Genomic DNA, 15053 nt, shown 5'->3' with positions numbered 1-15053 from the left:
TTTCTCTCTCCCTGCAAGCCTGCCTCCAAAACATGTCTGAAACATTTCTGAAACATTTTGGATGGATCTGTTTTGTTTCAGATCTCTTTTGGAGCCTTGCGTTTCATTTCAGATTCAGTGTTTTGGCCGCTGAAATGTCCAAATCCAAAATTAAATTAAATGGCCGCCAACATTTTTTACAGCCTTAATATTCAGTACATATCTGTCTAGATTCTTATCTTGCACATGATTTTCAACAGCTAAGTCTTCATCCTCATCTTACAAAATCAAATGGATCAATATGTAAAAGCCATCAGGAACACATTTTTGGGCTTACTCTTCATTCATGCTGGCTATAACTTTCAGATCTGCTTTGATTTGGCATAGCATAGTACAAGTTTCACGTGCCCGAAAACTCTTCTCTGAACTGCAGGCCAACAGCTTCCTCATCGCGTATAACAGCTTTATATGCGAAGTTACAACTGCTTGTATGGCTTTACCAGCTGTAACAGTTTGGAAGACAAGGAGTGGAAGATTTGCATTTCTTTGGTGCTGAAACTGAATGGCCGTCTTGTAGTAAGTCTGAAGGTTTTGGTTCATTTGTCTTTCTATAGTCAGAGGACATTTGCCACCTTCATCTTCTACTAAATCGCAGTATCTTTCAAGTGTATCTTTCAGACTGTACACATTTTTCTGTGCAAAACCAGCATCTAGTTCATCAATCACTTGATGCCATGCTCTCACTTAAGGAGAGAGAATATTTTCTTGCATGATCTCCACATGTGAATGGGAAGGAGAGACTGGTTGCTTTCATTGTTCCTCCTGCGTGCGTTCAGGATAGTAATGTGCCTCAGGAGCTATTAGATCTTTGATACCAACTCAGCAATGCAACACTTTATTCTTCTCTGCCAGCTTGTATATTCCATTGGCTGATTCAAACAATAACACTTGACTCAGTCTCTTATTAGAATATTTCTGGCAGAATATGCACATCGTCCAGTGAACTGTTGGAGTAGATGATCTGCTTCATGTCCTAGTGTGTTCTTCACTTGATGTTATTGGTATGGTTTCCCTTTCATTGTCTACCTTTCGTGACTTTCTTAACAGTTTCTCAATATGTCTTTTGTGTGTAAAAGAATGGTAGCAAGAATGGTGCCAGTTGAGACTTTTGGAAAATTGCAGCACAAATTCAGCAACTGTCTTATGTTGAACGAGTGTCTCATTTATTTGCACAATTCTAGCAGGTATACTTTAGCTAATCGTTGACTGTGAACCTACTTCAAGACATATGATGCATCTTGTAGATTCTAAGCCATACCTCCCCTCCCATACTTTGCTGGACTCAGTGATGCTATTGGCCCCACTTATTGTAATATCCGTTTAAGGGTGATAAGGGTGAGTCCCTTGTCGACAGTTTCCATTAGGTTTTCATGTCAAGGTAATCTGAAACGGAACAGAGTTGTTATAGCAGTTTTGCAGACCTTTTGGGTATCTAACAATGACCAAAACTAAATTTGCAGCAGCTGTCTTGGTATCCAAAATGACTACCATGTTGGAACTATTACAGTTGATCTCCTCCATTCGTGCAATTTTAGTAATGTCATTGAAATTAATTTTCTAACCATAGTGGGGGCTCAAATATTGACCAAAATGTGAATTCATGGCAGCTGTCTTGGATTCTAATATGGTGGCTACACGCACTACTTGCCAGATTGACAACATGACTTTTCTGACATGGGTAGACCACCTCTTCCTGAGATGCACTGTTGTTGCTTGTGGCAATTAATTGCTTATGGGATGACACATTTACCGTTCTTTTTTACCTGGCTATATGTTCTAAACCTTGATCCTATAGTGACTGCTGCACTGACACCTCCTCACTCTGTCTTCCCTGCAGAGTGAAGGCTCTGTATATACTTTTGTATATTTGTTTACTGACAGATACCTTGCTAGCACTAAAGACTCAAATGATTCATATAAGAGTTGATTATTTTAGAAACTCATATATTCTTAGTAAATGTATATTCTCAAATTAAGGAATGTGAAATAGCTCTAACACTGCCCCCTTAGACCATCCCATGTTTCTTTGCTAACATTTGCAGTGTACCTTAACAATTATGAACAAACCGTGCAATTTTAATTATTTTTGCCAATTAACATACAGGAAATAGTTATGAAGAATTTACTTTTCCAGTAAATTGTCTGCATACTCTGGCACTGCTAATTGGCAAAGGAATATAAATACCTTTTCAAGCAAGTGTTCTGAGTTCAGTTAGGCTAGTTTGTGGGGGTTTTTTAATATGGTATGTTGAAGGTGAGATCATGTGCGCACAGCTTGGAAGCTGCACTAGTGTCAATCTGTACTTCTCACTTGGGTCTTTTGTTCTCCTGTAATTATGTGTGGGTTGATATTCAACTTGAGGGTAAGCAGGTGGTTGATTGTGCATTTGGTATGATTATTGCTTCATAAGTCTGCATTGGAGCCCAAGCTGCCTCAGCTGACTGAATAATTCTTAAGTTAAGAAATTAGATAAGAAATACAAAGGATGCTTCTTGTTTTAAAGTTCATTACTCAGGCCAAATGCTTGATTAAAAAGTATAAAGCAGACTTTTTTATAATGTTCAAGATGATGTTTTTAATCTTACAATTTCTATCTACTTCCCCAAAACAGGCATTTATCAGAGAAAGTTTGCCATGTTTTCATTTGCGGCTTGTTAATTAAAAACTTTTTGATATCTTTTATAGAGTTTAGCAAAACACAATAGAAGTAATATTGGAACAGAAGGTGGACCACCTCCTTTTGTGCCTTTTGGACAGGTATGATAGACTTTTTTCCTTTACTTTCATGTACAAATTACAAGGAAGATAAATGTTTCTAAAACTAATTGATAGAAACCCTATTTGAATTTGTTAGATGGAAGCCAATATCAAGCTTTGATCCTTTATAAGTAAATGATTTGCTTCACTTTGTATATCTTGATTAACAATGCCAATATTAAGGATATTGTCCAATATAATACTGGCACATATTAATCCTTTTTGTTCAGTGTCTAATATCTTGGAGTTTCTAAAGTAAAGTAAGCTGTATCTAGTTTGTCCCTTCTTACTTACGTTTCACAGAGACAAGTTTGGGTTTCAAGTGATTTGTTTGAAGTCCTACTAACTCTGGGAACATAGTGAAGATATTGCTGGATTCTTTGATCCCTACCACAGTATTTAACTTAATCAAATCATCCAGATAATTTAAGAGAATAGTTCAACACTGGTTGTCTTTCAGTTTGTAATTGCACAGACCACATTACAAACAGGAACACCTTGAGCTGGAAATGATTTTCTTCTGTCAAAATTTTGTCAACATTGAATATGAATCTAAACCAGGATAAGGATAAGGTCTTAAATGACAAGGTTTTAGTAGTGTTCAGCATTTACTGCTTCAACTGAAATTACTGGTGTAATGATGATCAGATCATTTCAATGTAGATGCTTATTTAATGAATCCCTATGCCTAACAGTTTCTTCAAAGTTCATAACTGTTTGTGTACTGAGACTTTCAAACTTGTTCTTTTAATCTTTTTTGATCATGTCTCTCAAGCATATCTTCTGTTCTTAGAGGGTAAGAGTATGTGGCATAACTTTGATCTCTTCTTCCTGTACTTGAAGTAGAATTCTGAAGGCCAGTATGCATCTCCCATGGACCATGCTGTCAACCAAGAAAGCTAGTTGTCCTACAATTTTTTGTGATCAAAGTCTTTGGGAGAATTGTACTGTTCTAATGAAATACCAGATTTTTATTTTGTAATGGGAAATAGACAGGAGAGTGGATTTCTTTTAACCTTCCTTTTGCATTGCCAGAAATGCGTCTCTCATGTCCAAGTGGACAGCAGGGAACTTGATCGAAGAAAGACTCTGCAAGTGACAAGTGCCACGAAAACCGTTGGAGAGAATGATGAATTTGAAAAACAAAGAACAGCTGCCATTGCAGAAGTAGCGAAGAGCAAGGAGGTTAGCATGCACATTTGCTACAGTATTTTAGTTACTGTATCATATCATTTTAGTTGAAGGATTTTTCTCAATGTATAGTGCCTGCCATTGTTATGTTTATCTTGAAGATATTTAGGACAGCATAACCTAAATCTAAAACTTTGGGTCCTACTGTAGGATGGAGTGCATTTAGTCTTCTAATCCTGCCTTGAAACACTGGATGACCTTATGAGGTCACTTCCGGCTCTACTTCTATAATCCTAAGAAAGGCATTGTGGTATAGAAAGTTCAGTAGAATATTTTTTTGCATATCTGTTTTTGACTTAACCAGCTCTGCTAAAATATGCATGAATCTTATAATTCAATTTTGCTTTATACAAACAGTACAGTCTGAATAAGCAAATCTTCTTTAACAAGCAATCTATATTGGGATTTTTTGTGATGCTGAGATTAAGGTAATAAATACAGATTATTAAATTTCAACTACTGTTTCTAGCTTCCAGATAACTTTGATTCATTGCTTTTGGTTTCATAGAACTGCTGTGGAACTTAACCTGTTTAATGCATGGGTTATTTTATGTCTTCCTTTAGTTTTCCATTTAAGTTTATTTTTATGATTTGCCTCAGAGTAACTCATAAAAATTAAAATTATATAACTTTTTCTTTACAACCTAATCTGGATATAAGGAAGAGGAGAAATTCTAGCTAGTAAATTACTTTGTTTTGTGGAAATTAACATTTTATTTGCTCATATAAAGCATAATCATAAAAAATTAGCTACCTTAGGTATATTGCATTTTTCAATAGTAACTTAATCTTACGGTTTAGTTTCATAACAAGTTGTTTACTGAAATGCTATTTTTCTTCTTATCTAAAGACCAAGACTTTTGGAGGAGGTGGTGGCAATACCAGAAGCAATCTCAGTGTGAGTGCTGGAGGGAATCGAAACAGGGAAGTGTTCCAGAAAGAAAAGATAACAAAACCTGAGGGGAAGAATGAAGGTGTTTATCGAGAACTGGTAAGGCTTCAGCATCTGTACAGGGCCCTAAATGTGTATTAGACATGTACATTTAAACACTGAGAAATTAGTTTTACTTCAATTTCCTTAAAAGATTGTTTAATCTTCTGTACTCCCTTTTGAAACTGTTCAATTTTCAAGGGAAAACCAAGATGCTGAGATTATAGTTAATCATATTAGCTACTGCAACTACGTAAAAATTATTCAAAAAAATTGTAACACGAGTGATAGATCCCTTACAGTATTCTTTTTTCCTTTCATAAATTTTTTGAAAGGAATGAAGCGGCGATTTTTGAAGTAACTTCCCTGGTCTGAATAGTGGCATTCTTAAATCCCATTTTAAAATCCCAGTTTTCCTTCTGGATTAATATTGGTTTAATATCAGAAAGAAATTTTTTCTGATTAATATTTAAACTGTGCCTTTAATGTTCATGAAATGAAGTGCTGCTTCAGATTTTTAAACTAGCAATAAAACAGGATGGACCAGTTCGTTCCGACTCTGGAACCCCTATTTGTCATGGTCACAAATACTATTTCTTTTTTAGTAAGATGGCAGCTGTTGGTTTGAGGCTTAAAAGTCTCTCTCTTAATCCAAAGCATTACTTTCCAATCTGTTTCACAGTTTATATATGGTGAGAAGTGTTCTCCTGCTTTGTGAACTTTCAGAACACTTCACTGAGCTAAATGGATAGTTAAGGCAAACAATTCTTAAAGAAAAACACATCTATGTTGTTCAGTTCAACAGTCTAAAAGTTTATAAGGTAAGAAACACTTATCATTAAGAGTAAACCATCAAAGATATTTTTATAATTTATAATAAAATTATCATTGGCATTTCTGAGATTAATGCTTAAGGTGAACATCTTGATGAAAATATAGAAGTCTTTAAAACCCAGGTTCAAACTTCTGTAATAATTACTTAGCAATTGTAAAATATTTAAAACCAATATTTACTGCTTAAATGTCAAATACCTTTAATTTTTCTTTTTACTGTTCTAGCATTACTAAAAGCCTAGAGAATAGTATAACATAAATATTTTTATTTAATATTGTTTTACATTGTTTGCATTACAGATGCCATGCCTTCTCAGCAACATGGCTGTTTCTAGCACTAGTTTAGGAATGCCAAATGTAATTGCAGACTAAAAAAAAAAAGAAAAAAAAGCACAGGTCATTTAATGTAATGTGTGTGTCTCATAACTATAATTTTTATTCATATGAGATGCATATTATCATAGTACCTGAGTATCGTAGAACTTTGGTGCATAGTTTTTCAGAAATTAATTTAGAGTACCTTCCCTTCTTCTCACAATGAAGAGCTGACTTTTTTTTTTATAGAGACTAGACATGGGAGAACCTACTAGAAGACAGCTTGCCGTTTGAATTGTAAAACCCGAAGTTGAGGGAATTGCATCAAACATAACATTTTTAAAATGACAAAACTTTAGAGGGAATGGAATTGTATTAAGTGTGGTTTCCGAAGGAGAGAGTCTGCTGTAGAGAATAAACTACTTTCAGTCCTCGTAATTTTAAACATGGGGATAGGCTCTCAGATAACTGTGTCCTATACCATTTGCTCTTTAAAAGTTATGAGAGAGACTTGAATGACCTGGTAGCCAGTTCAGAACATGGTGTGCTTGTCTCTTTTTTTTTTAGCCAGCCAGGTTTTATACTAATTTCAGTTTCCTGTTAGTCTTTAAGGACATTCTAAAGTAGTCCAATAGCCTAGCCTCAATTTAGATGATAAAGGAAACAAATATTTTTACTTGCTGTTGCTTCTGGAAGATTAGGTAAGGAACATGAGCACAATAGGTTTGTGAGATTTTGAACAGCCTTGAGAACCGATGAGCAAATACCTTCATCAGAAGTTAGTCTCACTGTGTGCTTTTACGTGTGATGGGAGTTTAATCCCCAAGGTTTTATTCTGTGCCCCTTAAATTGAAACAGTGGGTTTTTAATTGAAACCCATTGTTTCAATTTTTCTGTAATGTTGTGTTGAAGGGCCCAATCATTTGTTTTTGTTTTTTTCCTTTTGGTTGGAGCCAGAGCCTGCCCTGCGACTGAGGGTCAAGTTACTGGTGGGCAAGGGAGCCTCTGAGCTGTGGGAAGCTCTGATCCTTACCTCCGTGGTGGCGGTGCCACCCCCAGGACTGCCCAGATGGGCTGCTAGTGGGCCAGGTACTGCCCCAGGTTGGAGGTAATACTGAGCCTGATTGAACTGTTCCCTGAGCCCACTCAAGAAGCAGCGCCTGGGGTGTTTCCAGTGGGTGGGCTCAGGGAAGAGTTTCATAGATTCATAGATGTTAGGGTCGGAAGGGACCTCAACAGATCATCGAGTTCGACCTCCTGCATAGGCAGGAAAGAGGGCTGGGTCTAGATGACCCCAGCTAGATGCACGTCCAACCTCCTCTTGAAGACCCTCAGGGTAGGTGAGAGCACTACCTCCCTTGGGAGCCCGTTCCAGACCTTGGCCAGTCGAACTGTGAAGAAGTTCTTCCTAATGTCCAGTCTAAATCTGCTGTCTGCTAGCTTGTGGCCATTATTTCTTGTAACCCCCGGGGGCGCCTTGGTGAATAAATACTCACCAATTCCCTTCTGTGCCCCCGTGATGAACTTATAGGCAGTCATATACTTTCGTTCCCATGTTCTGCGAGTCTTCCACCCCCACAGCACCACCACACCAAATGCTCCCGTCTCAAACATGCCATACCCAAGCATACACCTCCTTGGTTCTGTTTGTCATGCATCTGCTGATGCACGATAAAGTGCCATTAGCTTTTCTGATGGCTTCGTCACACTGCCGACTCATGTTCATCTTGGAGTCCACTAGGACTCCAAGATCCCTTTCCGCTTCCATGCCACCCAGCAGGTCATTTCCTAGGCAGTAGGTATGCTGGACATTTTTCCTCCCTAGGTGCAGCACTTTGCATTTCTCCTTGTTGAACTGCATTCTGTTGTTTTCTGCCCATTTGTCCAACCTGTCCAGATCTGCTTGCAGCTGTTCCCTGCCCTCCGGCGTGTCCACTTCTCCCCATAGCTTTGTGTCATCTGCAAACTTGGACAGAGTACATTTCACTCCCTCGTCCAAGTCACTGATGAAGACATTAAAGAGTATCGGTCCAAGGACCGAGCCCTGCGGGACCCCACTGCCCACACCCTTCCAGGTCGAAACTGACCCATCAGTTGGATTGGGCTGGGTGCTGCCTCTGAGCTGGGGCAGTACCCAGCCTGCTAGCAGCCTGTGTGGGTGGCCCCAGGGCACTGCCATCGCAGAGGGAAGGTCTGGGGCCCCCCGAAGTTCAGGGGTTGCTTGGGCCACCAGCAGCTTGCCCCCCAGCTATGGGCTGGTTTCATCGGGATGAAATCAGACCCCTCACTGCTTCTGTCTTCAACTTCTTCCTGGTCCCCATGGGTAGTAGAGTGATGGGGAAACCTCCCCACCTCTTCACCTGACTGGAATCTAGGGAGCAACCTTTTCTGCTACACTTGCAGTGTCTGGGAGCAGAGTAGAGGGAACAGCGAATGAAAGCCTCCAGCCTGTTCCGCAGAGCAGGCTGCTCCCCTTCCCTCCTGGGCTGGTCTACGAGGGAGGGGATCAGTAGGGCAAAGCTCCAAGATTGTTTCCCAAACTGGACTGTGCTCCCCTCCCCTCCTGGATCATACCCGGAAGGAGGATTGCTAGTGTTCAGTCCTGCCAGCGAGTTTTGCAAGAAGATATCATGAGGGAGATCTTTCAGGTGTTAATTTTCTTCCAGAGGGGGCATTTTTCCCCTGGGAGAAATTGAATAAAAACTTTATGGTTTCAGTTTCTACCCAGAGAATAGCAGTTCTCTTTGTAGTAACATAATGCCTGTATGTGGCTTATCCTTAACACTCTTGGATGGCAATGAATTTCAGGATCTTTGGTCACTTTCATTCTAAAATGCAGGCAGAGGAGGTTGTCTCATTGGTGGTCATGTTTTATAACGTGGCCTAACAGTTAAAGTACTTGTCTGGGACATGGAAGACCTGGGTGCTGGGACCCCTGGCTTTGAGCGGGTAATAACTTAAATTTTCTACCCCCTTACATTTTCTACATCCCAAGAGAGTGCAAGAGGCAAGTCTGGGCTGGAGGAATTCTTTTCCCCTCCTCTTGAAGTTGAGATACTGTAGAAATGCACATTTCATAGTACTTGTAATTAAGAAACTGTGCAGCATGATAGTACTTTACTCTGCAGCAGCACACATGTGGACGCTACCCCAGCCAGCTAGCCCCACACTGAAGCACCCTTGTGCCCCAGCCAGCCCCACCATAGCATGTTGAGCCAGGGGGAACAGCCCGGGGCTGGCAGACTGACCCCTTGGGCCCCCTGGCAACTGGGACTGCTCCAACCCAGCTTCATGTGCTCTGATCCTAGGCACACATGCAGTTGGCATGCCCATTGAACTCTGGTGTGATAAGCACTGGAGTTTATTGTAGTGCATTAATTTCATTTGTAGATGTGCTCACGGTGTCTTACTGTAGTCTGGTGATCAGGGCACTTATGTGGAAAGAAACCTCTCAGGTTCTGGTCCCCACTTCCAAAACTTTTTTTGAATTAGAGTCATTGGATAAAATGCATGAAGAACTTTGAATGTTTACTTGCCTGCTTCTGCTTTTGCAAGGCATGACTTGGGGCCTAAGCCTAAGGCAAAGGTTTGCAGCTGTTAATCCAGGTCTTACTTGGGCACCTAATTCAGGGATAGCTGTTTAAGTCTGTGAGTGGGTTTTCAAACTCCCCCCTCTCTCTGGGGTTTCCTGATTTAGGCATTTTCCTTCTCAGTGTGGTGAATCAGATTCCTAGGCACCTCATGTTCTTAATTTAAAATAAAAGGAACTTAGGTGCTTAGGATGGGGTGTGTATGATTTCCACTCCTTGAGTTCAGGTTCTAACTTTATGAATGCTCTGTGTTGTCATACCTAAATCCCTTTGAGTACGGACAGATGAACAAGCTATACTGAGTTAGAAGGGAGAGGGAACTTACTGAACATGAGCTGCTCTGTGGTATCTCTTTGTGTATTTGCTCCTATCTTCTGGAAGGTCAAAAGCAAACTCAGGCATTTTACCTCTGAATGAAATATGAACCATTTACTTTTGAACAGGAAATGGTAGTAAGTTACACATTGCCTTTTAACTGAATAATTTGTTTGCCTGTCTTAACTTTGTGAATCTGACTGATACTCATCTGCTAATATCTTTCAGAATGCCTTAAATTTCACAGTCCAGTAATTTTTCTGTAATACTTCTTCTCCCCTTTACACTTTTTAAGTGTGTTTTCACTGAATGCACCCCGCCCCAAGAAAAATCCTGCAACCTTAAAAAATGGACTTGGTTTCAGTGATGTTTACTAAAATAGTTCCCTTTGGGGTATGATTATGTAGAGAGTAGTATGGTAGCTCAAAAGGTGAATATCTCAGAAGTTTGAGAGAGAGAGAATGCTATAGTGGAACTTGATTTCAAACTGCTATTGAAGTCCTTACCATTTGCCACCTATGTATAACGTTAGTATTATCATCATGAGAGAACCTTGTTTTGCATTCAGTTCTAAAGCTTTTTGGCCTCACTAGATTTTTCACTTGCATTGTGAATTAGCTCATTTTGACAGTGCTTATGGTGGCAATCTAATTCCATGCTTTTATGCTTCCTGTTAGCAGTCAAGGAATATTTTTGTTCTTTTATAAGGCAGCTTACAATGAGACTTAAATTTTAACTGTATTAGAAGTATGCTTGTTAGAGGCATTTATTTTACAGTGCAATGCTTGGCTCTGCTGAAATATAGTAAAAAACTGTTTAATTTAAGGGAGTAGGGAGTTCTGATTCCAGAAACACTCTATGATCTGATTCTTTTCTCCTTTACACTCATGGAAGAGAGATGTAAACTGCTAACATTCTGGTTTTGTCAATACTCACTTTAGATATAAATGGTTAGTAAAGGTCCCAGTAATAAGTAAGTAATCATCTCCTGATGTCTGCCCTCCCTGCTTTTGGGGAAATCTACAACTAAAATTTATATAATTATGGTCTTGAAAATATTCTTACCATACTTGTGCCTTCCTCCTTCCTGGTAAGAGGTGAAATGCTGCTGTCTATCAAGCGAGATATATATATATTTGGTGAAAGAAGAGGTGAATTATAGGAATCAGAGTTTGAAACCATCTAACATTATTGCTTTGATTTTTTTTTCGTTAGCACTTAAATGATAAAAAACAAGTTGCAAAAAATCCATCAGTTGAAGTTGCCATCTGCTTCTTTGTATCCTTACCTCAGTATATGCTGCTCAGTTACATGAACTCGTGAGAACTTATTTGCAAATGTTTTATAAATAGCCCTGTCTGAGTATTTATCATCATCCATGAAATATAAATTAATGTGTTAATTAAATATTAATGTGGAATGTAAAAACAAATCTAGGATTTTTATGGAATCTGTTGTAGCCTGTGATTAGTTTTGTGTGCAACTTTTATTACAGGTTGATGAAAAGGCTCTAAAGCACATAACAGAAATGGGTTTCAGTAAAGAAGCAGCAAGGCAGGCGCTTATGGATAACAGCAACAGCCTAGAAGCAGCACTAAATTTTCTTCTGAACAGCAGTAAACAGAAACCTGTTCAGGGACCACCACCTAGAGGTATAACTTGTAAAGATCTGTTTTAATCTGCAATGCTTGTGTAGCAGAGGAATTTATGTGTATTTTAAACAGAAAACAATGTTTGTTCACTGCTAATGTCTTTGCACTTAAGTTAGTGAATATCTGCATAACTATGTTCCTTTAAGTTGTTCAGTGTTAGCCCTTGAATGCATTACACTTGGAGTACCTCAGCATATTATATCTGCAATAGCTTGCTAATTAACCATAACACATTTTTAGGTATCTTAGTTGGGAGGGAAAATTCCATATAATGTGCGGTTCCTATATTTTCCTCCTGAAAGACTAAGTATTGTTTTCTAATTTAAAAAATAACAAAAAACAAGTAGAATAAAAAGAGTTTTGTTTAATTTGCCCAGATGTAAATGATTTGTCTGCAATATTCCTAGGGAAGGGAAAGGGCCGAGGTCGGGTAAGACCTGATGATGAAGAGGAACTAGGAAATGCCAGACCTTCTGCACCCAGCACATTGTTTGACTTCTTGGAGTCCAAAATGGGTACTTTAACAGTGGAAGGTAAGTTGATATTAAAATATTTTTGTGAAATATCAAGCATTGCCATTTTGCTTTTTCAAAGGGATAAGTGCCATCATCTCCATTAATTTTTTGTGATGCTCAGAACTAGAAAAAAAATTAGGTCATGTATGGATCACATATGCATGGTGAGACTTTCCCTCAGTGACTATTCTTCAGACAGGTTATTCTAGACAGAGTATATACAAGGAAAGGCAGTTCTTGGTGTCAAATAATGCACAAGTGCAAATTCAAGAAGTGGCATTATTGGACCTCTAAAAAAGTGGTTGGAAGAAACATCAGATAACTTTATACTGGACTCTCTTTCCTGATTGGCTGTTTATTCCAGCTGTTTCCTCTACCCCTCTCTCTCTACATTCAGGTAAAGACATAATAGGATCCTGATGCTCAATCCACACAGTTGCTCTTGCTGCCATGCCACTTGTGTATGGCAGGAGGTGACTGGGATCTACTTGCTGGTGCAGGGCGAGCGTAGGTGACAATGCTGAGCTCCCTCTGCACCAGCAAGTAGTAAGCTCCCACAGCTAAGAGTCTTGCAGCTGACAGGACTCTCAACATTGGCAGTGTCCCAGCCATATGTATACCATGCACTGTTGTGGCAGAGTCCTGTCAGCTGGTGGTACTCTTAGCTGTGGCATCCATAGGATCGGCCTTTCAGCTGCAGCAGTATCTGCTGGCAAGATTCTGATGGGGCTCCTAGCTATGGGGGCATACCTTGCTGCATGTGCAAATTAAAAGTTGATAGAAACCAGCTATAGTCACAGCATATTTTCCGTCTCTAACTTTTTTATAGCTGAATAGATCTTTGTATAATGTAATAGTTAGTTTGCACATGTAGCCATTCTAAATTAACCATGCAATTAACCAGTTAATTGTGTAATACATGTGATGTGTAGAGGGTGTCTCTTTCTCCTCCCACTTTTTCTGTTCCCTGCCCCCTCCACTTCCACTCCACACCTAATCTTCTTACTTCTGCCTTTCCTCTTCTGTTTTTTTCAATTTAGCTCATCTCCATAAAATTAAACCCCTCCCTCATGCAGAAGAACATCAAACTAATGTTTGCTGTCATCGCATTCTTCACTTTGCTTGTATCTCATCTCTCTTACCTTTACTTTATGATTCTGTTAATTGTAAACTTTTGGGGGCACTGTCTAGGATACTGTTTTCATTACCCACTGTTTATTCTTAATCACTGCACAACTATTAACAATAACAGTGAAATTCAGCAATCATTGTGGAGGTAAGGAATATATTGATATTTTAAAATAGAGTAATTTACAGGTCTAGAGGGTGTACATTAGAGCATTGCTGTCCAACTCACCTGGCCCTTTTGGCTGGGTGAACATTGGTGGGCCAGTCTGTAGGCTGGATGAGTCAGTGCCCAGGGCCAGCACATAGAGCACTGTGTGCAGTGCACTCCCTGTACCATGTGCAGCATGCACAGGCCCTGTTTATGGGCTTGTGCTGCAGGTGATGTGTGGGCTGGAACCAGCACACTGGGTGTGCTGCATGTGGCCCATGGACCAGCCCAGGAATGCTGACTTTGGGGCTGGTCTGGATCAGGCTGTGCCAGAGCCGGTGGGCAGGGCCAGTCTAGTGGGGCATAGCATGTAGCATGTGCCCGATGCTGGCCCCATGTACTGCCTGCTGTGCAAGACCTGGAGTGTACTGCAGGTGGCATGTGAGCATGTGGTACTGGACTGGCTGTACAGGGGGCCAGCAGGATGTGTGTTGTGTGCGATGCCCTGTGCATTAGCTGCAGTATGGCCTGATCTGGACCAGTCCAGGAGCCACCAAGTGCAGCACCTGTAGGACTGGTTCCAGCCCACACACCAGACCAACTCTACACACTATATGTAGTATGTGGGGTTGGTCTGGGACCCACAGGCCAAATCTGGCCTTTGAGTGGTAGGTTTGATATCCCTGCAGTAGAGGCTTCTGAAACTTTGATCTCCTTAAATTTATGAATTAATATTGGGTTATATATAAATCATACGCAGTCTCTAACATGCAGCAGAACCTTTGTGTGTTTCACTAGTGGTTGGGAGTAATAACTGGCTGAATTGCTTGGAAAAAAAAATTCTTATGAAAAAAGCTTTTGTATCATATTGAAAAATATAGTGATCTTGAAGAGAACAACAGGCCAACAATGCCTGTATCTGGCAAATTAGTTGAAATATTAATTCAAGAAAAATAATAAAATACTTTGAAGGTGATGATATGACAGACTCTAACAAATATAGTTTCCACAAGGGGAAAACATGTTTCACTAATCAAAGAATTCTGTTAGAATTTGTAGAGTAGCAGATAAGATGGGACTCATTTACAAAAATGTATTTTGACTTTAAAAAGGCTAGTGATAGTGTCCCTCACTATAGATATAAAAAACCCCCTGTAACTAATCATAAGGTGAGAGGCACATTACTGCTATGGATCAAAAATTGGGTAGGAGATGAAGACTAGCAGTAGGATTTAACAGTCATTTTTTTGTAGTAAAAAGTAGACAACGGGTTGTCTCAAAACTTAACCTATGTGGAACCTTGTTTTATTTTATTATTAAAATTTGCAGTTAACTGTATGTTATGTCAGTTACACAAGTCCAAATACAACCATAGTGAACTTCAGGCAGGGGTCTAGTCAGCCAAAGTGAATGCAGAGCTCTGGGGCAATGGAAGTTCAATGTTGATGAAGGCAAAGTCATATTTGTTGAAGGGGAGAATATGTACTTAAGGTTTATAAGTTTTAAGTTAACTATTTCAAACTGGAGGGCTTTAAACTAAGTTCACCGGGGGGTGAATACCAAAGCCCTGAGGTAAGTGGGGAAGCGGGAGACCTGGAGGAAGAGCAAGCAAGAGAGGGCAACGGGGAGATGCTCTC

At 39.7% G+C, this 15053-nt stretch overlaps 1 protein-coding gene across 8 annotated transcripts in view; it reads left to right on the top strand.

The window, feature by feature from the left end:
- The window catches only part of TDRD3 (tudor domain containing 3), a 157165-nt gene that overhangs the window by 69838 nt on the left and 72274 nt on the right, over window positions 1-15053 (top strand). For all 8 annotated transcript variants that reach the window (XM_006026723.2, XM_006026724.3, XM_025207728.1 and 5 more), the window contains 5 exons: window positions 2726-2797; window positions 3833-3982; window positions 4839-4979; window positions 11469-11625; window positions 12033-12158. In XM_006026723.2, coding sequence (XP_006026785.1) covers window positions 2726-2797; window positions 3833-3982; window positions 4839-4979; window positions 11469-11625; window positions 12033-12158 — 646 coding nt within the window. The remainder of the gene's footprint in view (window positions 1-2725; window positions 2798-3832; window positions 3983-4838; window positions 4980-11468; window positions 11626-12032; window positions 12159-15053) is intronic.

This window comes from Alligator sinensis, unplaced genomic scaffold, assembly GCF_000455745.1.
Source record: "Alligator sinensis unplaced genomic scaffold, ASM45574v1 scaffold80_1, whole genome shotgun sequence".
Lineage (NCBI taxonomy): Eukaryota > Metazoa > Chordata > Crocodylia > Alligatoridae > Alligator > Alligator sinensis.
The sequence above is the reverse complement of the archived record's forward strand: the minus strand, read 5'-3'. Positions and strand labels throughout refer to the sequence as shown.